The sequence below is a fragment of the Myotis myotis genome, unplaced genomic scaffold, assembly GCF_014108235.1.
Source record: "Myotis myotis isolate mMyoMyo1 unplaced genomic scaffold, mMyoMyo1.p scaffold_m19_p_4, whole genome shotgun sequence".
NCBI lineage: Eukaryota > Metazoa > Chordata > Mammalia > Chiroptera > Vespertilionidae > Myotis > Myotis myotis.
In genome coordinates, this window is record NW_023416346.1 from 26651643 (window position 1) to 26674962 (window position 23320).

Genomic DNA, 23320 nt, shown 5'->3' on the forward strand with positions numbered 1-23320 from the left:
AGAACAATGCTCAACCAACTGAGCCATACTGTCCAGAGCTGGATCATCTTTTAAATACTGCAAATATTATGTATTCTGGATACAAGTTTATCTTCAGATATTGTGTGTTGTGAATATTTTCTCCTAGTCTTCATCCTAATTTTTTTGTAATCCTCACCTGAGGATGTCTGTCTGTTTAAAATATGTTTTTATTGATTAGAGGAAGGGAGAGAAACATGGATCCGTTGCCCCACACATGCACTTCTGGCCAGGGGTCCAACCTGCAACCTGGGTATGTGCCATGACTGGGAGTAGAACTGGAGACTTTTAGGTGCACGGGATGATGCTCCAACTGAGCCACACTGGCTGGGGCTTGTCTATTATTATTGATGAGCAATTTATCAAATTTTGTGGTTATTGCTGCCTATGACCTATTAAAACTGTCTACTTTGAGGTCATTAAGATTTTTTTGTCTTCTACATAAAGGTTTCAAGTGAACAACTCAGTATTTGGATACTGTCTGGTGTGTTCACCCAAAGTCAAGTCTCTGCATCCCCATTTATCCCTCCTCCTTTCCCTTTGACTATCACCACACTTCTCTATGTTTCTTAAACTATACTACAAGCCCATTGTAATCAAAACAGCCTGGTACTGGCATAAGAATAGGCAAATAGATCAGTGGAACAGAACAGAGAACCCAGAAATAAACCCATACCATTATGGTTGATACTTGACAGAGGAGACGGGAGCATACAATGGAATAAAGACAGTTTCTTCAATAAAAGGTGTTGGGAAAATTGGACAGGTACATGTAAAAAAAAAAGAGACTAGACCACCAACTTAACACCATACATAATAAACTAAAAATGGATAAAAGACTTAAAAGTCACAAAACCATAAAAATCTTCAGAGAAAACAGGCCGTAAAATCTCAGACAACTCAGCAATACAGGAAAAAAAACATGGGGTTACACCAAACAAGCTGCACAGCAGGAGGAACCAACAAAATGAAAAGGGCAGCCTACTGCATGGGAGAACATATACCAATGCTATATCTGATAAGTGGTTAGTTTTGAAAATATAAGGAACTTAACACCAAAGCATACAACTCAATTAGAAATTTGGCCAAAACCGGTTTGGCTCAGTGGATAGAGCATCGGCCTGTGGACTGAAAGGTCCCGGGTTCGATTCCGGTCAAGGGCATGTACCTGGGTTGCGGGCACATCCCCAGTAGGAGATGTGCAGGAGGCAGCTGATCGATGTTTCTCTCCCATCGATGTTTCTAACTCTCTATCTCCCTTCCTCTCTGTATAAAATCAATGGAATATATTTTTAAAAAAAAAATTAAAAAAAAAAATCTGGGCAAAGGGCCTGAATAAACACTTATTCAGAGGACATTCAGATGGCCAACAGATAGGAAAAGATGCTCAATATCAATCAGAAATGCAAACTAAAACCACAATGAGATATCTCATGCACTGTTACAGGAATGCAGACAGGCGCAGCCACTGGAAAACTGGAGTTGCCTCAAAAAATTAAAAAGGACTACCCTTTGAACCAGTGATCTTTTGGGAATATATCTGAAGAAACTCCAAACACTAATTTGAAAAAATACATGCATTCCTATGTTCATTGCAGCATTATTTCAATAGCCAAGATCTGGAAACAACCCAAGTGCCCATCAATAGAGTGGATAAAAAAATCTGTGGTATATTTACACAATAGAATACTACTCGACTAAAGAAAATCTTTTGCCAACAGTATGGATGGACCTGGAAAGCATGCTGAGTAAAAAGCCAGTCAAAGCAAAAGATAAATACTATATGATCTCACATATGTGGAATCTAATCAAAATAAAATAGAAACATACATAGACTGACAGCTGTCGGACGTAAGGAAGAAAGTGATGTTTTGTTTATTAGGTCTATACTAGTAATCCATTTTTTGATATTTTTATGATGTAGGATTTGAAACTTTTTTAAAAACATGGATATAAGCCCTAGCCTGTTTGGCTCAGTGGATAGAGCATTGTCCTTTGGACTAAAGAGTCCCGGGTTCGATTCCAGTCAAGGGCACATGCCCTGGTTGCAGGCTTGATCCTCAGTTGGGGGTGCAGGAGGCGGCCAATCAATCTCTGCCCAGGTACCACTGACTAATGAAATTTAAAAGTCTAAGGGACAGCCCTTCATCCACATGGTGGGGGAGTCCATCCTTCTTGACTGCTAGGTGGAAGAGAGAGAGAGAGAATGAGAATGAATAAAGCTTTCAAAGCTCCCCCGCCCCCAGCGGCTGGTCCTGCGTCCCTGCCACCTGGGTGGTCACGATGCGACCTGGTCACTAGTCATGCGCCATCATTGATGTTTCTCTCCCTCTCTGAAATCAATAAAAATGTTTTAAAACAAACAAACATGGATATCCATTTATTTTAGCATCTTTTGTTGAAAATCTCAGTATATTTGTAGGAGCCATATATACCTAGGTACATTACTGTACTTTTTCTTATTAGTATGTCTACCTTTATCTTGATTACTGTAGTTTTATAGTAAATTTTGTAAAGATACTACTTTTTAAAAAAAGTTTTCTTCCTGCAGAGTGTTTTCCCCCCTTAAGGTAATTGCTATTTGTTTTTTCTTCCTCAAACTCCATCTTCCATGTTAGAGGCTTTCCTAAAATGAGTGGAAATTTTTGGTTTCATGCTTATGATTATAAGAGTAGGAGATTAAAATGTTTGTAATCTCTGAAGGCTTTTCGGCTCTGAACTTAACTGTGGGGGTTGTTTGTTGGGGAACCCCTGATTCCAATGCCTTTAGGTTTTTCCTCTTGGGTTAGTAATATTCCTCAAGGAAACCTTGGCCAAATTCCTGCCTTGAAGATCTAAGTTATTTTTCCTAGCCCAAGATGGAGGGTTGGAGTTTCAGTGTATGTCTGACACGGCCTGCACATGTAATATGCTCTCCACTCCAACAGCTCCTGTTGTTGGGAACTGCTCTTCTCTGTCTTGCCATGGTGATGAAGTAGAGAATGATCTCAGCAATGTTGGAATGGAGTGTGGGGGGAGGGCACAATTAGAAATTTCTCCTGGCATCTCTGTAATGGTGCCTGCCCCTATACCATTTTAGGCCACTCTCCCCTGACCTTTATCCCTGCCCCAGACTCATCTCTATAGGTCAGTGGTTCTCAACCTTGGCTGCACATTAGAATCACCTGGGAATCTAATGTGGCCCCACCCCATAACAAAGAAACAGAATTTCTGGAGGATGAGGCCCAGAAATCAGGATTTTAAAAAGATTCCCAGGTGATTCTACTGTGCAGCCAAGGTTAAGAAACACTGCTATAGGTAGAGACTGAGTTCAAATTTCAGCTCCAGCATTACCAGCTGTGTAACCTTAGGGAAGTTAACCTCTCTATACTTGTTTTCTCACCTGTAAAATGGGGTTCATAATATCTAATAGCATTGGCTGAGAAGATTAACTGAGTTAATAGTGCCTGGCATGTGGTAAATGCTGCATAAATAGCAGATTTCATCTGTCAGTTTTTCTCATGTGTCATCTTTAGGGCTGGAATTGGGGAGGGAGCCAGCACCTTATGTTAGATCAGCATCTTGTAAAGGACTGAAAGTCCCTACTGCAAGCCAAGGTTTTTCCTTTTTCTCCTGAGTCATATTCCTCATTTTTTGGGTACATTATTGTGATTATTCACACAGGGTCCTTTGTTTTATGGATATTATTTTCTTGTATCATTTTTCATTCTATATATACATTTTTAAATCTTTATTCAGATTATTACAGATGTCCCTCTTTTCCCCCCCATAGCTCCCCTCCACCCAGTTCCCGCCCCACCCCAGGCCCTCACCACCCCACTGTCCGCGTCCATAGGTACTGCATACATGCATATAAGATCTTTGTCCCATCTCTTCCCACACCCCCCACATCACCTTCCCCCCGAGAATTGTCAGTCCATTCCATTTCCATGCCCCTTAATCTGTTACATTTACCAGTTTATTCTGTTCATCAGATTTTTTATTCATTTGATTTTTAGATTCACTTGTTGATAGATATGTATTTGTTGTCACTTTGTTGTTCATAATTTTTTATCTTTACCTTTTTCTTCTTCTTCCTCTTCTTAAAGAATACCCCTCAGCATTTCATATGATACTGGTTTGGTGGTGATGAACTCCTTCAGCTTTTTCTTGTCTGTGAAGCTCTTTATCTGACCATCAATTCTAAATGATAGCTTTGCTGGGTAGAGTAATCTTGGTTTTAGGTTCTTGCTACTCATCACTGAATATTTCTTGTCACTCCCTTATGTCCTGCATAGTTTCTGTTGAGAAATCAGCTGACAGTTCTATGGGTACTCCCTTGTAGGTAACTGACTTCTTTTCTCTTGCTGTTTTTAAGATTCTCTCTCTGTCTTTTGCCCTTGGCATTTTAATTATGATGTGTCTTGGTGTGGTCCTCTTTGGATTCCTCTTGTTTGGAGTTCTCGGCACTTCCTGGACTTGTAAGTCTATTTCTTTCACGAGTGGTGTTCCTTGGCCTGGCCTGTGCCCTCTCACAATCTGGGACCCCTTGGGATGTCGGACTGCCTGTTTCGGCCTGGTCCCCACAGGCCAGGCCAAGGGACCCCACTGGTGCACAAATCTGTGCACTGGGCCTCTAGTATGCATATAAGATCTTTGGATAATCACTCCCCATCCTCTCCCCTCCCCCCTTCCCTCTGAGATTCATCAGTCTGTACCATGTTTCCTGCCTGTGGTTTCTGCTCCAGCATTGAGCGTCTGCCCCTGGTGGTCAGTGCATATCATAGGTACTGGTCGAATGGTCACTTAGACTTTCATTATATATATATATATATATATATATATATATATATATATATTCTTCTAACCTCTCATCACCATGTTTTGAAGATTTAGCCATGTTGCAAAATATACATCTAGTTCATTCTAGCTATAGCATCATAATTGATGGTGTGCATCTCCCATCATTTGCCATCTACTCTGCCTGTTTGGTATGTAAGCTATTTCTTCCTGGCTTATATATTACCTGAAGTATGCTGAGGTTTGACCCTAGTTGTGAGTCTAGTGGCATTTTGAGGTGGTTGTGGTGGACCTTAAAAACAGCATTTTAAGGGGTCTGTCCTAGGTAAGGTTATCACAAGATTGTAAGCAGTGAAAGAGTTATTCTAGACACTGCAGGGCTTCAACTGGTAAGGGAAGTTCAGAATGACTTGATTCAAGATTGTCAGTCTCATCTGGGTCCAAACAGATAGATGTCTCTATTCCAAGTTTCAGAGTCCCATTCCTTATAAATGCCCTTTCACGTGAGAAACTTGATGAGACCAAGTTCAACACATAATTCATCATCCAGTTCAGTTGATTTTCAGGAATATGAGGACTGCAGCTATAGACTGATGGGCTGAGAGTTAATGGACTTGAGCTTGTAATTTTTTTCTTTGTAAGCACTCAAGTGAACTCAAAGTAATCCTCCCCAAACCAGTCTTTTCTTTTATTAAGAGAGGAATTTTATTTATTTATTTTTTAATTATTTTTTTTAATCCTCACCTCAGGATTTTTTCCATTGATCTTTAGAGAGAGTGGAAGAGAGAGAGAAAGACAGAGAAAAATATCAGTGTGAGGGAAACACATCAATTGGTTACCTCCTGCATGTCCCCATCCAGGGCCCCGGGCTAGGAAGGAGCCTGCAACCGAGGTACATGCCCTTGACCAGAACTGAACCTGGGACCCTTTGGTCTGTAGGCCGATGCTCTATCCACTGAGCCAAACCGGCTAGGGCTCAACACCAGTCTTTATGGTCATTACTGGTACAATGGTTAAGTGTCAGTCTGCTCTCTCTGAGTCTGTCACCATTTTGCTTGATTTTTACCTTTTAAAAAACATTTTTTAAAAATTGAAGTGTAACACAGAAAAGTAAACTAAACCACTTCCACTTCTTTTTTCCTTTTTCTTCTCCCCACCCCTTTTGCTTTATTTGAAATTAGCCTACATGCTATAGAGCAGACTACAAGCACCATGAGGCCAGCTTCAGTATTACTTTTCCTCCTTTAACAACCACCAAAACTGGTGTTCAGATCCAATGGGGAAAGAACCTGCGGGCAAAATCACTTCATCTTATGATGATGGAGTAACTGGTGCTGACCCTGCTTGCCCACCACAAACAACTGTAAAACTGGACAAAATATGAGACAATTATTTTCAGGCATTACACAGTAAGCATTATCTGTATATATACTAGTAAAAGGCTAATATGCTATGTTTCCAACCATCTGACCGGTTGCTATAACATGCACTGATCACCAGGGGGCAGACACTCAACACAAGAGCTGCCAAGCTGCAGTGACTTGGCAGCCCCAGTTCACGGGTGAGGCACACCGGAACCAGAGAGGAGGGAGCCCTATTCCTTGTGGGGCCGCACGATTCCACCTTTGGCCGTGTGTTATGCTGTTGCTGGGGCAATGTTGGCCCCAAATCTGGTTTACTGCACACTTGCATTTGCGTTCCATACCCTATATGACAGAAACTTTGCAGAGTGCCCTCTCATACTCTGGAACCCCACAGGATGTCGGAGAGCCAGTTTCGACCCGATCCCCACAGGCCAGGCCAAGGGACCCCACCTGCTGGAGGGACTGCAGGAGGTTGGCTCCAGGATGTGTGTGGCCCTTCTCGCCCAGTCCTGCCCCGCCAACCACCTTCTAATTTCCTTTCAATGTGCACAAATCCATGCACTGGGTCACTAGTAAGAGTATAATCTCTGAGAAAAGGGAAACACATTCACTCCAGTTCTCTGCCTGGGGACAACTGCAACACAGGAGGTCGAGTCCTAGTCTCAACAGGTTTAAAAATTAAAGTGTTATATTAAATGAATTGCTGCATTCATCTCTGGAGGTTCTAGGAGAGAGTCCATTTCCTTATTCATTTGTGGTGGCAAATTTCATTTCCTGAGTGGTTCTCAACCTTCCTAATGCCGCGACCCTTTAATACAGTTCCTCATGTTGTGACCCCCAACCATAAAATTATTTTCATTGCTACTTCATAACTGTAATTTTGCTATTGTTATGAATCATAATGTAAATATCTGATATGCTATATGTGTTTTCTGATGGTCGTGACATACAGGTTGAGAATCACTGGATAAGCCTTACAAGACTGAGGTCCGTGTTTTCTTTCAGGCTATAAACTAAGGAATGCTTCCAGCTTCTAGGGCAACAGTTCTCAACCTGTGGGTCGCAACCCCTTTGGGGGTCGCCTAAGACCATCAGAAAACACATATATAATTACATATTGTTTTTGTGATTAATCACTATGCTTTAATTATATTCAATTTGTAACAATGAAAATATATCCTGCATATCAGATATTTACATTACGATTCATAACAGTAGCAAAATTACAGTTATGAAGTAGCAACGAAAATAATTTTATGGTTGGGGGTCACCACAACATGAGGAACTGTATTAAAGTGTTGCGGCATTAGGAAGGTTGAGAACCACTGTTGTAGGGGCTACCAGGTTCCTTGGCTTGTATCCCCATTCCTCCATCTTCAAAGTCAGCAATGGCAGGTCGAGTCCTTATGTTGCATCTCTCTGGACCTTCTGCTTCCCTCTTTTACTTTTAAGGACTCATGTGATTACCCTGGTCCCACATTGATAATTCAGAATAATCTCCCAATTTTATTTTAAATGATTAGCAACTTTAATTTCATCTGCAAGCATAACTCCTCCATATAACATATTCACAGATTCTGGGGATCAAGACATGGACATTTTTGTGAGGGCCATTTTTCTACTTACCACACAAAATGTATTCTCTAACTGTAATGGAACCAAACTAGCAATCAATAACAAAAATACAACAGGAAAATCAATGTACACTTGGAAATAAAACTTTAGCACTACTAAATAATCCATGGATCAAAGAGAAAATCTCAAAGGAAATTTTAAAAAGACATAGAATTGAATAAGAATTAAAATACAACATATCAAAATATATGGGATTCATGTAAAGCAGTGTAAAAGGGAAATTTTTAAATATAGTAGCTTCATTGAGATATAATTTACCCTTGAGGATGACCACTGGCAGGTTTTAGTCATTGTACTGGTCCAAGTCCACAGGCAGCCCCATGTTATACTTCTGCTGCACCTCTTGTACAACTTGGATGATGGCGGACCTCCGGAAAATCCCTTCAGTGGTGAGAGCATGGGCCTGCAGGTCGGCAATGATCTCGCGGAGCACGAGAGGAATGGGCTCCTGCTCTGAGTTCTTCTTCTGGAGATGCTGCAGTGATACCCCAAACTTCTGGTTGGGCACAGGGGGCCGTGGTGACATGGGCTTGGGGGCTGTTGCAGGGCTCTTCTGTGTGGACTTCAGGAAGTCATCATACCTGAGCACTTGGCAAGAGATCCCTAGTTGCTCTAGATTCACGTGCTCGCTCAACTCACTCATGAAATTCACATAGAACATCTTCTGCCCAAACTTGAAACTAATGAGGGGCTTAAAGAGGATGAGCAGGGTCTTGATGAACATGGTAGGGTACACGATGTACAGGGCCTTGATGTTCTTCTTGTACTTTCGGTCAAACTCCCAGTAGGCATCCCGGAGCCAGCTAAAGGAGGGCTTGTTGTCGCTGGTCAGACCATGGTGCAGGTAAGCAGTGTATAATCATTCTCCATGTACTGGTCCAGGGTGTGCTTCAGGTACCCCAGGAGCTTACTGTGGTCCAGCTGGTGGCTGGGAGGCATTCAGCAGGCACTAAACATAATGATCTTTTGCGCATACTTGTCATCTCCTGCCACCTCCACATTCTGGTGCCTGGCGATGTTGTAGTAAGGGTTATCCCATTCAGGTGGGTGACAGGTTCTGGGGAGCTGCTTTTGGAGTCATCTGACTTGGGAAAGTCGGGCATTTCATCCGAGGGACAGTTCTTCTCGTCAATGGAGACTAGCTTCAGCTAGTTCAGAGCCTGACTGGTGTCATCCAAGGTCAAGTCATCCTGCAGCTCTGAAAGTGGGTCCATAGCTGAGCCTGCCCCCTGACAGTCTCACCCCACAAAACCTGAAGAGAAACTGCGATCGGGCTCTGCTCCTTTTCTGCCTATTCTTTTTTTGCAAGTAAATGGAATAATAAAATATATAGCCTTTTGTGATTGTCTTCTTTCACTTAATATAAGGTTTACAAGGTTCATCCATGTTGTAGCATATAAAGGGTGTCATGCAAGAAGTAATTTTGATAGAAAACAGGTTTATAACTAAAAATTGTAAATTTTTTATTGATTCATAAAGTATATAGTATAGGGTTATGTATGGAATAGCATATCGGGTAAATGGCCTCCATGGCTTTGCTGGCACATACACAATCTTTTGTTGAAATTTTACATGACCGTTTTGCATAAATGTGGCTGAATTTAGATGAGGCTCATTTTCATCTTGATGGCTTGGTTAATCGACAAAATTGTCACATTTGGGGTTCAGAAAATCCACGACTGATTGTTGAGAAACAAATGCATCCACAACGTGTCACTGTTTGGTGCGGATTTTGGGCTGGAGGCATCATCGGACCATTCTTCTTCGAAAATGCGGCTGCTCAGGCAATAACAGATAATGGTGCTCGCTATTGCGACATGATAATCCAGTTTTTTGTGCCTAAATTGCAAGGTATGGATGTGGACAGCATGTGGTTTCAACAAGACGGTGCTACATGCCACACAGCCCGAGAAACAATTCAATTACTGCATGAGTCATTTCCTGGTTGTGTAATTTCCCATTTTGGTGATCAGAATTGGCCACCCAGATCATGTGATTTAACGCCGTTGGACTTTTTTTCTCTGGGGTTTTTTGAAGTCTAAGGTTTATGCCAACAAGCCCACGACCACCCACGCCTTGAAGGAGGAAATTGAGCGCTGTATCAATGAAATTCAGCCACATTTATGCAAAATGGTCATGGAAAATTTCAACAAAACAGTGCATGTGTGCCAGCAAAGCCGTGGAGGCCATTTACCTGATATGCTATTCTATACATAACCCTATACTGTATACTTTATGAATCAATAAAAAATTTACAATTTTTAATTATAAACCTATGTTTTCTATCAAAATTACTTGCGTGAATTTTGGGACATGCTTTATCAGTATTGCATTCCTCTTTTGGTCAATTATTCTATTGTATGGATATAACACTTTTTTAAAATTGTTTTTTAAAAAATATATTTTATTGATTTTTTACAGAGAAGAAGGGAGAGGGATAGAGAGTTAGAAACATTGATGAGAGAGAAACATTGATCAGCTGCCTCCTGCACACCCCCTACTGGGGATGTGCCCGCAACCAAGGTACATGCCCTTGACTGGAATCGAACCTGGGACCCTTCAATTCACAGGCTGATGCTCTATCCACTGAGCCAAACTGGTTAGGGCTAGTTTTTATTTATTTGTTTTTTGTGTGTCAATCCTCATCTAAGGATATTTTTTCCATTTATTTTTAGAGAGTGTGGAAGGGAAGGGGAGAGACAGAGAGAAACACCCATGTGAGAGAGACACATTGATTGGTTGCCTAATCCCTGTCCAGGGCTGGGGATGAAGCCTGCAACCGAAGTACATGCCAGTGATCATAATTGAACCCAGGACCCTTCCACCCATGGGCCAATGATCTATCCACTGAGCCAAACCGGCTAGGGTGATATAACACATTTTTTAAAGTGTTTTTGTTGATCCTCACCTGAGGGTATTTTCCCACTGATTTTTAGAGAGAATGGAAGGGAGGGGAAGAGACAGAGAAACATCAATGTGAGAGAGACACATTGGATGCCTCCCATACCTGCCCTGACCAGGGCCAGGGATCAAACCTGCAACCCAGGTACATGCTCTTGGCTGGAATCAAACCCAGGACCCTGCAGTCCCAGGGCCAACACTATCCACTGAGCAAAACTGGCTAGTGTAAAGTTAGTGGCGAAGGAAAACAAAGAGAGTCGAGTCAGCCAGAAAAGAAAGAAAAGGAAAGGTTTAATCTGCGTCCTCGGGCGAAAATCCACGAGCTGCAAAGACAGGGCCAGTGAATTCGTGCCAATTCAGGGAAGGGGGGGCTCCTTTTTATACAGGTGTTTAATGAGGGGCGGGGGGCATGAGCTGAGGAAGTTCCCACCGCAGGCGTTGGCACGGTATTCAGGAAGGAGTCAGTATCTGTGTGGGGGTCGTTGTGGATTCCAGGGAGGGTCCATTATCTCCATCACCATCTGACTTGCGGGGCCATGCATCTGCTCCTGGGCTTCTCTTTGACCTAACATCCCGGCCTTTTGGTGATAGGGGGTGACGGTTCGTTCTGAATACTTCCTGCTGACCAGGGACGATGAGGGAGGGGGGGTTCATAAAGGCCAGGGTCAGGCAGAGGCAGGTCGGAGGGCAGCCGAGTGTAGGGATGGAGCAGGAGCTGATTTACAGTCACCTGTGACATCTCCACGATCTGGGAGCAGATGAACTTGAGGAGGCAGGGGGCTAGGAGTAAAAAGACACAGATGAGAATCAGGGGCCCTATCATGGGTAGGACCCAGGTTGCTAAGGGGCCTTGGAAGTAGCTGAAAAGAGAGTTGTCCCAGGAGTGTCTTTCATGTAGTTCTTCACTCAGCTTAGTCAGGGTCTGGAAATTTTCCTCCACTACTCCGGACTCGTTGATGTAGTAGCAGCATTCTTCCTGAAGGAATATGCAGGTTCCTCCTCTTTCTGCAGTCAGAAGGTCTGAGGCACCCTGGTTCTGTAGGGCTACCTGGGCTATTGATGTTACTTGTCGCTGTAGGGAGGCTAAAGAGGAGGTAGTCAACTCCAGGGCTAACTGGAGCTTGTCATTAAAGTCCTGAGCAGAGACCAGGCTGTTCCTGAGGGCCTCCTGGCGAGGCCTACCGAGGCATAAATATTCACCCTTAGCATGACAGGGAGGAAGGCGGCCTGGCGGCCCCAGGGGCGGGATGAAGAGAGCAGCCAGGCGAGCTCTGACTCTCCATACAAGGTTAGTTGGGGGAACTACTGTCACCATGAAGCAAGGCCTGGGGTCAGAGGAGTTTATGCAGTTGAAGGTACCTGGGCTGACCTTGGTGAGACTGGCTGCGGTGTGGTTTGGGGTACAGTTCCAAGTGACTCATCCCCCAGTTACCGGATTACTGGTCTGGTAGCATATCTGTGGGGGCAGGGTGGGCTCTGGAGTTTCGGGAGGCATCACGGACCTTGAACCTCCACACATAAGCAGGTGGGGGTGGGTGTAGGTTGCTCGGGGCCGGGAGGAGAAGGAGGAGGGGGAGGGCGACTAAGACGGACCTTAGTGGGGCCCAACACCTCACATTTATAGAAGTCATGTTGCTCTGGGGTCCTCTTGAGTTTGGAGAGGTGGTGCCACGATGGGTCGCCAAGCAGCTTGGCTGTGGTGGGGGTTGTAAGGATTACAGTGTGAGGTCCCGTCCACCTAGGCTCCAAGGCTTTTGGATGTAGATTCTTAAGGAGGACTGAGTCACCAGGGTGAAGGGCTGGTCCTCGGGAGTTCTGGTCGGTTGACTCTGGCTTGGGCAGAAACCTATCCATGTGTTCTCAGAGCAGCTGCCTGAGTAAGGACAGATATGGAAAATAAGTACCCAGGGGAGGAAGATCAGTAGGGAGATGGTGGTTGAGCAAGAAGGGTCTCCCATATAGGAGTTCAAAAGGGCTTAAGAAGGTGGGGCTCCTTGGTGTAGCCCGGATTCTGGTCAGGGCCATGGGCAGGAGGTCTGGCCAGGAGCTGTGAATTTCTAGAGAGAAAGTTTAGTTAGATGGTCCAATAGGTTGGAATTGAGTGGCTATGATGAGGGTTCGAGCCAGTGACAGACAAATCCAGCAGGATGTAGAGGAGGAGGGATTGATGTTAGAGAGTAGATGGAAAGTTGTGTTGATGAGGGTGGGCAAAGGAGTAGGTTCAGGGTTCATAAATAGAGAGTGACACTAGAGGATTTCCCATCCCAGACAGTAGAATTGATGATTCCCTCATCATTCCATGTCCGTTTCACCTGAAAATATTAAAATCTTCATTGGTGCATTCATTGCTAGCTGCATGTAGGAGGATTATGGTGAGGAGATGAGACATGTAAAAAGGAATTCAAGCCCTGGCTGACTTGGCTCAGTGGATAGAGCGTCAGCCTGCGGACTGAAGGGTCCTGGGTTCAATTCCGGCCAAGGGCACATGCCTGGGTTTCGGGCTCGTTCCCCAGTAGGGGGTGTGCAGGAGGCAGCCAATCAATGATTCTCTCTGATCATTGATGTTTCTATTTCTCTCTCCTTCTTTCTTCCTCTCTGAAATCAATAAAGAAATATATTTTTTTAAAAAAAGGAATTTGAAAACCTGAGCTTCTTCCAGAGTAAAAAATTGGAGGGTCCCTTGCCAGGTAAGAGCCTTTGAGGAATGATGGGTCATCAGGTCCTGGATGGTGTCGCCGAATCTTCTTCAGGGATGGTGGGAGGCATTTGGTGAGCCTGAGAGAGGTAGGTATTGCAGTGAAAGTGGGAGGGAATGTTAGAATGCACTGTTATCCAAGGGAAAAGAGAAAGGGAAGGAAAGGAGGAGTGGAAGCCAGGGACCTGGATATGAGGCTGGAGAAAAGGTGTGTGTGTGTGTATGTGGGGGGGGGGGGGGGAGCAGGCTGCCTGCTCCCAGGCCACTAGCCACTTGGATTTTAAAGTTGCCGCATTTTTTCCTAGAGATAATGGTCTCAGTTTCTGATAATAGCCAGACTGCTGAGTAAACCTGTGCATTCAAGGAAGTTTCTTTTGGGAAGGGTGGAGTGGGGGAGGGGTATGGGGTGAGAAGGCGCTGAGGTCAGAGTAGTTTTCAGAGCATTAAAGGGGTGAGGATGTTGGCATTGGGATCTACGGGCTCAGTGAGGGGATCCTTTCGCCATGTCACGTCATAGAGCTTTGCAAGAAGACTACAGTTGTGAACCCGGAGGCGAGAGTACCTAGTGAGCCTGAGGAAGGAGAACATTTCTTGTTCAGAGGAGGGGACAGTCACAGAGGAGATAAGGAGATAAGGCATCCACAGTCCAAGGAATGGCGCGGCCCTGTGGGGTGAGAGAGTGAAGCTGAGGTAGGTGACTGTGGTTTGGGACAACTGAGCCCTATAAGGGAATGCATGGCAGTGGGGGATCGGCATCCCCATGAAGGGAGGGGGCCAGAAGCGGAAGGAGCAGGGAGGCTGAAGGGCTCTGAGTGAGCTACAGAGTAGCCCCTAGTTTGGTGAGGGTATCTCATCCTAAAAGGGGCACAGGGCATGAAGGCATGACTAAGAATGAGTGGGATATAGGGCTATCATTAAGGAGACAGGGAAGGGGTCCGGTGGTCAGCAGGCAGGTGGACTTGCCATCAATACCCATGACTGAGATCGTGGACGGAAAAAGGGGCCCTGAAAAGGAGGGCAGGATAGAGAAGGTAGCCCCTGTGTCGACCAGGAAAGAGACCCGTGTACCCGCTAGTGTGACCCTGGGCTCGGCGAGGGTGATGGGGGTCATCGAGTCTGGGCTCCTTCAGTCTTCGGCCAGTCCCAGCATGGTCAGCGGGTCATGACCTGGAAGGGCGGCCCCTCCATGCTGGGGTGCAGAGGGCCTGCCACTTTTCCAGGGGCAGTCATGTTTCTAGTGGCTGCTTTGACCGCACACCGGGCAGGGCTTGGTTGGAGCCTGGGGCCAGGGACACTGCTTTGCCCAGTGGCCTTCATTTCCGCATTTGAAGCATTCTCCAGGTGGCGTTCGTCCTCTCGTTGCACCCCCACTACGCACAGCCCCCCTGGGGCCATGGGAGGCTGCCGTCGGCCGCAGGGCCGCAACCAAGGCTTGAGTTTGCAGGTCTACCTTCTGTCGAAGGCGGGCCTCCCAATCTGACTCTGCCTGCTCCTCACCGGCATTAAAACCTTAAAGGCCATGTTCACTAGATCTTGGACTGGGGTCTGAGGGCCATTCTCAGCCTTTTTTAACTTTTTTCGAATATCTGGGGCCGACTGCGAAATGAAGTGGGTAGCTAGGAGCTCGAAGGAGAGAATGGGACGTGGACTCAGACTATGCCCTCAGTTATACCTGGATAATATCCTTCCCTGCTGCAACCTCTTGCAAAGGGAAATGGCCAGCCACCTGTGAATTCAATTGCTGGAGATTCAGTGGAGACTGCACAGGGGGAGGCAGCCCGTTAGAACTCTCAGAGGGCACAGTGTGGGGTGCAGGTTTCTATGGCAGAGTTGCAAGGGCGGGGGGCGTGAGAGCGGGAGAGGTGGAGATGAATGATCCTGGGCAGGCAAACACGGTGGGGTTGGTGGAGAAGGACCCCAGCCTCTTCTCAATCACCCTCAGATGCTGCAACCTTCCCGGAGGGGACAGAGGAGGGGGGGGCCTGCGAGCCCGTGTGTTTACTGACTAGGGAAGCAGGCGGGGGTGGGGGAGGGTGTTGCTGGTGAGTTGAGCTTTGGGCTCCTGCAGCGGCTGCAGCTGTGGGTGGAAGGGGGGGGGGTCAGCAGGTAGAGCAGAAGGCGTTGCTGGAGGGGGGTAATGGAGAGAGGAGGAGAGGGTGGGGACAGCGAGGCAGAAGGAACTTTGGGGGAAGGGACAGGGACGCAGACAGAGAGAGAGAGACTTGGGCATATTTCCCGGTTCATAGGCAGAAATTACTGAGATTGTTACAGATGGTAAAGTCAAAGGTCCCGTTTTCATACTGAGGCCATGCTACGTTACAGAAATAAATGAAGCATTTAGGACGCAATTCCGGGGCAGGCCTAGTGTTTAGCCAGGTTGGCGGGCAGGCACCCTAGAGGTGTGCTCGGATCAGGTTTGGAATTTGGATTCCCCGTGCTCGATACCTGTGGCCAGTAGCCCGGGCCAAAAGCCAGTGTCCCAGCGGTTTGACCAGGGCTACGGACGGACGGAGGAACCGAGGAAGATAGAGATGTCTCCCCTACCTTCCGAGGTCCAGAGAAGCCCTTCCTGGAAGGGTCCAGAAAGGCAATCTCTGACGCGGCTGCGTTTTACGGACAGAGATGCTGGCGGTGAGTGGCCATGAAGGGCCGGCATGGGGGCGGGGTGGGACTCACTGCTAATGCTGCCAAACTGGGAAAGGCTGCTGAGGAAATGTGGTCCTGATGGGTCCTGAGCCACAAGGAGGGAGAGGAGGGCACCCCGAGCCGTAGAGGGATGGCCGAATGGAGTGCTCGCGCCACCCGGGTTTCAAGGCACCAAAGGTAAAGTTCGTGGCGCAGGAAAATAAAGAGAGTTGAGTCAGCCAGAAAAGAAAGAAATGGAAAGGTTTAATCTGTGTCCCCGGGCGAAAATCCACGAGCCCCAAAGACAGGGCCAGTGAATTTGTGCCAACAGGGAAGGGGGGCTCCTTTTTATACGGGTGTTTAATGAGGGGCGGGGGACATGAGCTGAGGAAGTTCCCACCTCGGGCGTTGGCACAGTATTCAGGAAGGAGTCAGTATCTGTGTGGGGGTCGTTGTGGATTCCAGGGAGGGTCCATTATCTCCATCACCATCTGACTTGCAGGGGCATGCATCCGCTCCTGGGCTTCTCTTTGACCTAACAGCTAGGGCAAGAAAAAACACATTTTGTTTATCCATTCAACAACTAATGGACATTTGAATAGTTATACATTTTGGTTATCATGAATAATGCTGCTTATGAACATTCCTGTGCAGGTTGTAGGACTGAACACCTGGATACCAGAAACACCCCCTGCGGATTCGTTGTTCCACAAGGCTAAAAGAAGCTTGTGGGACAAGGGGGGGGGCGATGAGGAGGAAAATGGTCTTGCAAGGCGTGTCAGACCATAAAAACTGTGAACAATGCACTGCCATGGGGGGGTGGGAAGGTTGTTGTTGCTGGCCACAGGACAGATCATCGGATATGGCCTGCGGACCCCCAAAACCTGGGGATCTTCCTGTAAGCCCATGAAAGGGGGCAGAACCATATTTGCAAGACAAAGACCACAGCGGGATATATATAGACAGGCTCTCTACATGTTTCTTCACTCTGATTTGGATATTATTCCTGGAGTCCACTAGTGTTAATAAACAGGGACCCTCCCTTTTTCTTGGAAGCGTGCTTGGTATTTTTTTGGTCTTCTCTAACAAGAGCACATCCCTGGATTGCAGGCTTAATACCCAGTAGGGGGCGTGTAGGTGGCAGCTGATCAATGATTGTCATCATTGATGTTTCTATCTCTTTCTCCCTCTCCCTTCCTCTCTGAAATCAATAAAAATATACATTTTTAAAAAACTATATATTTGATCTTCCTCACTATTCCTGGCACAGAGCTCCTTAAACTTGGAATTTCTTAAGAGATAAGAGAGATTGAGATATCTTTTGTTATTCATAACAAGCCCCTTTAAACCACACCTGAGTTTGTGTTAATGCGGTGACTTCATGAAAGCTGCCTAAGGGTGGGGCCAGTTGTCAGGGCAGTGATTAGAGGAGTGGAAGTTTCAACCCGACCCTCCAACCTACAAAGATGGTAGAGAGAATAGAGGTTGAATTAATCACCAATGATCAATGATTTAATCAATCATGCCTAAGTAATACTGAAGCCTCCATAAAAACCCAAACGGGTGCAAAGAACTTCCTAGTTGGTGAACACTAGGAGATGTAGGGAGAGTGGTGTGCCTGGAGAGAGCATGGGAGTTCTTCATTCCTTCCTACATACCTTGCTCAATGCATCTCTTCTATATAGATGTTCCTGAGTTGTATCCTTTTTTATTTTTTTTAAATATATTTTATTGATTTTTTACAGAGAGGAAGGGAGAGAGATAGAGAGTTAGAAACATCGATGAGAGAGAAACATCGATCAGCTGCCTCCCGCACATCTCCTACTGTGAATATGCCCGCAACCCAGGTACATGCCCTTGACTGGAATCGAACCCGGGACCTTTCAGTCCGCAGGCCGACGCTCTATCCACTGAGCCAAACCGGTTTTGGCGAGTTGTATCCTTTTTTAAAAATGAGTAATCTGGCCCTAACCAGTTTGGCTCAGTGGATAGAGCGTCAGCCTGCGGACTCAAGGGCCCCAGGTTCGATTCTGGTCAAGGGCATGTAGCTTGGTTTCGGGCACACCCCCAGTAGGGAGTGTGCAGGAAGCAGCTGATCAATGTTTCTCTGTCATTGATGTTTCTAACTCTCTATCCCTCTCCCTTCCTCTCTGAAAGAAAACAATAAAACATTTTTTTAAAAAAAGAGTAATCTGAAAGAAACAAAGATGGCAGCATAGAAAAACACGGGAAATTGCTGCCTCGCACAACCACTGCAAAAATACAACTAAAAGACAAAATGGACATCATCCAGAACCACAGGAAGGCTGGCTGAGTGGAAATTCTACAACTACAAGGAAAGAGAAAAGCACACTGAGACTCAGAGGAGGTACGGAAGTAAAGTGCAGAGGTACGGAGGCTCACGTGGAAAGGGCTGGCAACTGAGGACACGGTTGTCTTTTTCAATCGGGAGGGAGTCTCAAGCTCCCAACTACTCTGAACTCCAGTTCTGGGCGAGTCTCTGGGGACCGAGACTCATACGGGGAGAAACTGGACTGTCTGGCATCAGTCGGAAATCGAGGACAGCTTTCTCTCAGAGGTGCTTGCAGTGATTACTGGGACACTGAGACACGGGGCCTCTAAGGGTAGGATTGAGGATCAGCCATAGCCGTTTGCTCCACCCTGTTGATTCCCTGAGACCCCGCCCCACCCAAGCTGTGCCCAGAGGCTTTTGCATATGAACAGGCTGGCCCTTTGAGATCTAAAATTACCTAACAAACTGCAGCTGGGACAGAGAGACCCAGAACATCCAAAAGAAGGCCCAAGGCCCCACAGCAGCTTGCATTGCTTCACAGTTGGGCCTCATCTGGGCACCTCCAAACCCCAAACAAAGAAGAGGAATCTGCAGTTCTCTCCATAGCTGCTGCTGGGTAGCCTCAGGCAGAGGCTAAATTAGCACCTCCTTAGATCCAAGAGCCCATGTACCCAGTGGTGAGATTGGGACCATCCAGATTACAACTCCTCAGATCCATAAGGGACACACTCAGGGGGCAGACTCAGTGAGCACCAAAGCCCCAATGAAGCAAGTCTTGCCCCATAAGGGTGTCTTCAGCACAGAAGTTCTCCCACTGTAGACACAGCTGATTCTCACAGCCAATTGGCCTGGAGGTCAATTCCTCCCAGTGATACTTACAACAATCAAGGCTTAACTACAACCAGACTGTGCACAAAGCCCACAAGGAGGTGCACCAAGAGTGTCCACCCCAGGTAATTGGGGAGACTGAGCCACTGGGCCCTATAGGACACCTAGCACAGAAAGCCACTCTATCAACACAGGGAAGCATAAAAAATGTGGAGACAAAGAAACAGGTCACCAATGACAGAAATGGAGGAAAGCAAACTACTGGATATAGAGTTCAAAACCACACTTATAAGGTTTTTCAAGAATTTTCTAGAAACCACCGATAAATTTAGTGAGACCCTCAAGAAATCTAGTGAGACCCTCGAGGATATGAAAAAGGACGAACTAGAAATTAAGCATACACTGACTGAAATAAAGAATATTATACAGCGTTCCAACAGCAGACTAGAGGATCACAAGAATCAAGTCAAAGATTTGAAATACGAAGAAGCAAAAAACACCCAACCAGAAAAACAAAAAGAAAAGAGAATCCAAAAATATGAAGATAGTGTAAGGAGCCTCTGGGACAACTTCAAGTGTACCAACATCCGAATTATGGGGGTGCCAGAAGAAGAGAGAGAGAAAGATACTGAAAACCTATTTGAAGAAATAATGACAGAAAACTTCCCCTACCTGGCGAAAGAAATAGACTTACAAGTCCAGGAAGCGCAGAGAACCTCAAACAAAAGGAATCCAAAGAAGACCACACCAAGACACATCATAATTAAAATGCCAAGAGCAAAAGACAAAGAGAGAATCTTAAAAGCAGCAAGAGAAAGACAGTCAGTTACCTACAAGGAAGTACCCATACAACTGTCAGCTGATTTCTCAACAGAAATTATGCAGGCTAGAAGGGAGTGGCAAGAAATATTCAAAGTGATGAATGCCAAGAACCTACAACCAAGATTACTTTACCCAGCAAAGCTATCATTCAGAATTGGAGGTCTGATAAAGAGCTTCACAGATAAGAAAAAGCTAAAGGAGTTCATCACTACCAAACCAGTATTATATGAAATGGTGAAAGGTATCCTTTAAGAAGAGGAATAAGAAGAAAAAGGTAAAGATACAAATTATGAACAACAAATACACATCTATCAACAAGTGAATCTAAAAATCAAGTGTATAAATAATCTGATGAACAGAATAAACTGGTGAATATAATAGAATCAGGGGCATAGAAAGGGAATGGACTGACTATTCTCAGGGGGGGAGGGTGTGGGGAGTGTGGGAAGAGACTGGACAAAAATCGTACACCTAAGGATGAGGACAGTGGGGGGGGGGGTAAGGGCAGGGGGGGGTGGGAACTGGGTGGAGGGGAGCTATGGGGGGAAATAAGAGGAACAACTGTAATAATCTGAACAATAAATATTTAATTTAAAAAAATGAGTAATCTATTAAGTAAACTCTTTACTTGAGTTCTGTGAGCCACACTACAAATAATAAACCTAAATAGAGAGTCGTGGGGACCTCTGATTAATAGCATGTTGGTCAGAAAAACAGGTGATAACCTGGACTTTTGATTATGTCTTAAATGGGGACAGTCTTGTGGGACTTTTGTAAGCAGTTGACAGATATGAGCAAAGCAAGGATGATGGGCCAGCTATAGAAGGTCATCAGCATAGAAAGTCCCAGTTGCCTAGCAATGGACAATCAATTGTAGATTGGAGCCTTGCCCCCAGGTGACTTTTTCTCCCCTTGCATATCGCTGGCCTTGAGGTTTGGACCACCTGACCTTTCCTCCCTGGCAATAACATCTAGGCCTCAGTCTTATTTCAGCTCCAGTCCCAGATAAGCAACAAAACCAGCCACACTGCCTTCCCGTCAGGACCAGCTGCATGAAATAATGACCCCTTGCCCTGATGCTGGCCAGTCAATCATTGGAGACCACAACCCTGAATGGACACACCTGGAAATATTCTATTAAGATCTTCATTTGGACCTCCCTTGAATTCTCTATCCTTAAAACCCTTAGAAAGGAGGACTGAGCAAGCTCTCCCTCCTGGGAGCATACCCTCCTGGGAGCACAGGACTGAGCCTTTGGAATAGGAATTTTTAGGGGTGAAATAGGCATGTTTAGGGATTTTTTTTAAATTAAGGGGATCCATGTAAAAAGCACAGGCTGCAAAGCTGCAAAAGGTTACATTTCCATAAGACAGGGAAGTTGGGAGAGGCAGCAGTTACATTTCCATAAGATAAGGGAACTGGGAGTAGCAAAGGTCTATATTTACAAAATAAGGAAGGACGGAGAAAGCCCAGAGGGACTAGGAGAACAATGAGGGAGGAGGGCATCACATGTCCCATGTGAGGTTTGACCTTTGAGCTCAGGAGTTACTATAGTGACCAAATCAAAGACAATATTGAGGCAGAAAAAACTGCAGCCCTTATAAACTGTGGAAAAAGGGGCTCAGTGGGACTCTTTCCCCTTCCCCACGTGGGAGTCTGTACTTGTTCTTCAATAAATTTCTACCTTGGTGGCGGCCATTTTGTTTGGGCACCAAGCAGGAGTTGATGGCAGTGCTTGTGGTGGCACCAACTAAAGGCAGGAAAGGGCAAGCCGTGTGAGCAGGTGGACCGGGTGAGCCCAGCAGCCAGCCAGCCAACAGCGAACTAACCTAGCAGTCTACCACTTACGCATCTAGCCAACCAAACCAGTTCACCCGAGCCACTTCACCATCAATTCAGGTTCTGCCGGCCCAGCCGTCGTGGCAGCCCTGAGAGGAGCACTGGCATCCTTTTCCTTCGATCCTCGGGATTTGAAGATGGCTGCACAGTCAGCACCGAAAGTTGTGCTAAAAAGCACCACCAAGATGTCTCTAAATGAGCGCTTTACTAATATGCTGAAGAACAAACAGCTGACGCCAGTGAATATTCGGGCTTCGATGCAGCAACAGCAGCAGCTAGCCACTGCCAGAAACAGAAGACTGGCCCAGCAGATGGAAAATAGACCCTCTGTCCGGGCAGCATTAAAACTTAAACAGAGCTTAAAGCAGTGCCTGGGTAAGAGTAACATCCAGGCACGGTTAGGCCGACCCATAGGGGCCCTGGCCAGGGGAGCCAGCGGAGGATGAGGCCTACCCATAATCCAGAGCGGCTTGCTTAGAGGAGGACTACGTGGGGGATGTGCCACAAGAACCCTACTTAGGGGCGGGATGTCGCTCCGAGGTCGGGGTATGATAGGTCGGGGAAGAGGAGGCTTTGGAGGCCGAGGCAGTGGACGAGGGAGAGGTGCCCTTTCTCGCCCTGTACTGACCAAGGACCAGCTGGACAACCAATTGGATGAATACATGTCAAAAACAAAAGGACACCTGGGTGCGGAGTTGGATGCCTACATGGCACAGACAGATCCTGAAACCAATGATTGAAGCTTGCCTTCCCTTCTCTGAGAGACTTGTTAAAAGTTGCCATGTCTGTAAATAACCTTGAGATGACAGATGAGAAGAGCCTACCTGACTGATGCTGGAAGGACCTATCACAGCGGTTCTCAACCTGTGGGTCGCGACCCCTTTGGCAGTTGAACGACCTTTTCACAGGGGTCGCCTAAGACCATCCTGCAGATCAGATATTTACATTACGATTCATAACAGTAGCAACATTACAGTTATGAAGTAGCAACGAAAATAATTTTATGGTTGGGTCACAACATGAGGAACTGTATTTAAAGGGCCAGAAGGTTGAGAACCACTGACCTATCACAATAGACTATGGACTTACTTGTCACCAGTGTGTGCATTTAGTGTGTTCCTTTTACTTTTTTGATATCTATTATATGAAACCCTTTTTTCCTCTGACTTGGGTTTGGCTTCATTTTGTTGATGGGCTTCTTTGTTTGTTTGTTTTTTCCTTCTCCCAGACTTCTCTTTGAACATGAATATGTTAGCCTTCTTTCCACCTTTGCCTCCCCTCACCTGCCATATATGCTTTGACTGTCTAACATTTCCTCTGTTCATCTCTCTACCCTCTGAAAGTCCCAGAAAGAATTCATTCAATGTTCCTCCCCAATGCCTAGGTGTCTGTGATACAGTTCTGTTCTATATCACTTTAATAGCCACTTAGAAGTGGTTAGAAAATCTGGAGTTCAAAAATGCATTCTGCCACATTGATATTTTAGTATAGTAAATTAGGAACATTGACCTAGCTACAGTG

General features: G+C 45.8%; 1 protein-coding gene and 2 pseudogenes across 1 annotated transcript; 1 reads left to right on the plus strand and 2 right to left on the minus strand.

The window, feature by feature from the left end:
• Positions 1 to 5962: 5962 nt before the first annotated feature.
• On the minus strand, positions 5963 to 6095 carry LOC118654873 (annotated as a pseudogene).
• A 3-nt stretch (positions 6096 to 6098) lies between these two features.
• On the minus strand, positions 6099 to 9025 carry LOC118654400 (annotated as a pseudogene).
• Positions 9026 to 20527: 11502 nt separating this feature from the next.
• Positions 20528 to 22738, plus strand: LOC118654073 (chromatin target of PRMT1 protein-like). Its single transcript, XM_036305239.1, has one exon. The coding sequence runs from the start codon at positions 21937 to 21939 to the stop codon at positions 22243 to 22245; it is 309 nt and encodes a 102-aa protein (XP_036161132.1). The 5' UTR covers positions 20528 to 21936; the 3' UTR covers positions 22246 to 22738.
• Positions 22739 to 23320: the final 582 nt, after the last annotated feature.

What these genes read in the sequence shown, in the direction of transcription:
- LOC118654073 (XM_036305239.1), top strand. Translation starts at nt 21,937, where the DNA reads ATGGCTGCACAGTCAGCACCGAAAGTTGTGCTAAAAAGCACCACCAAG.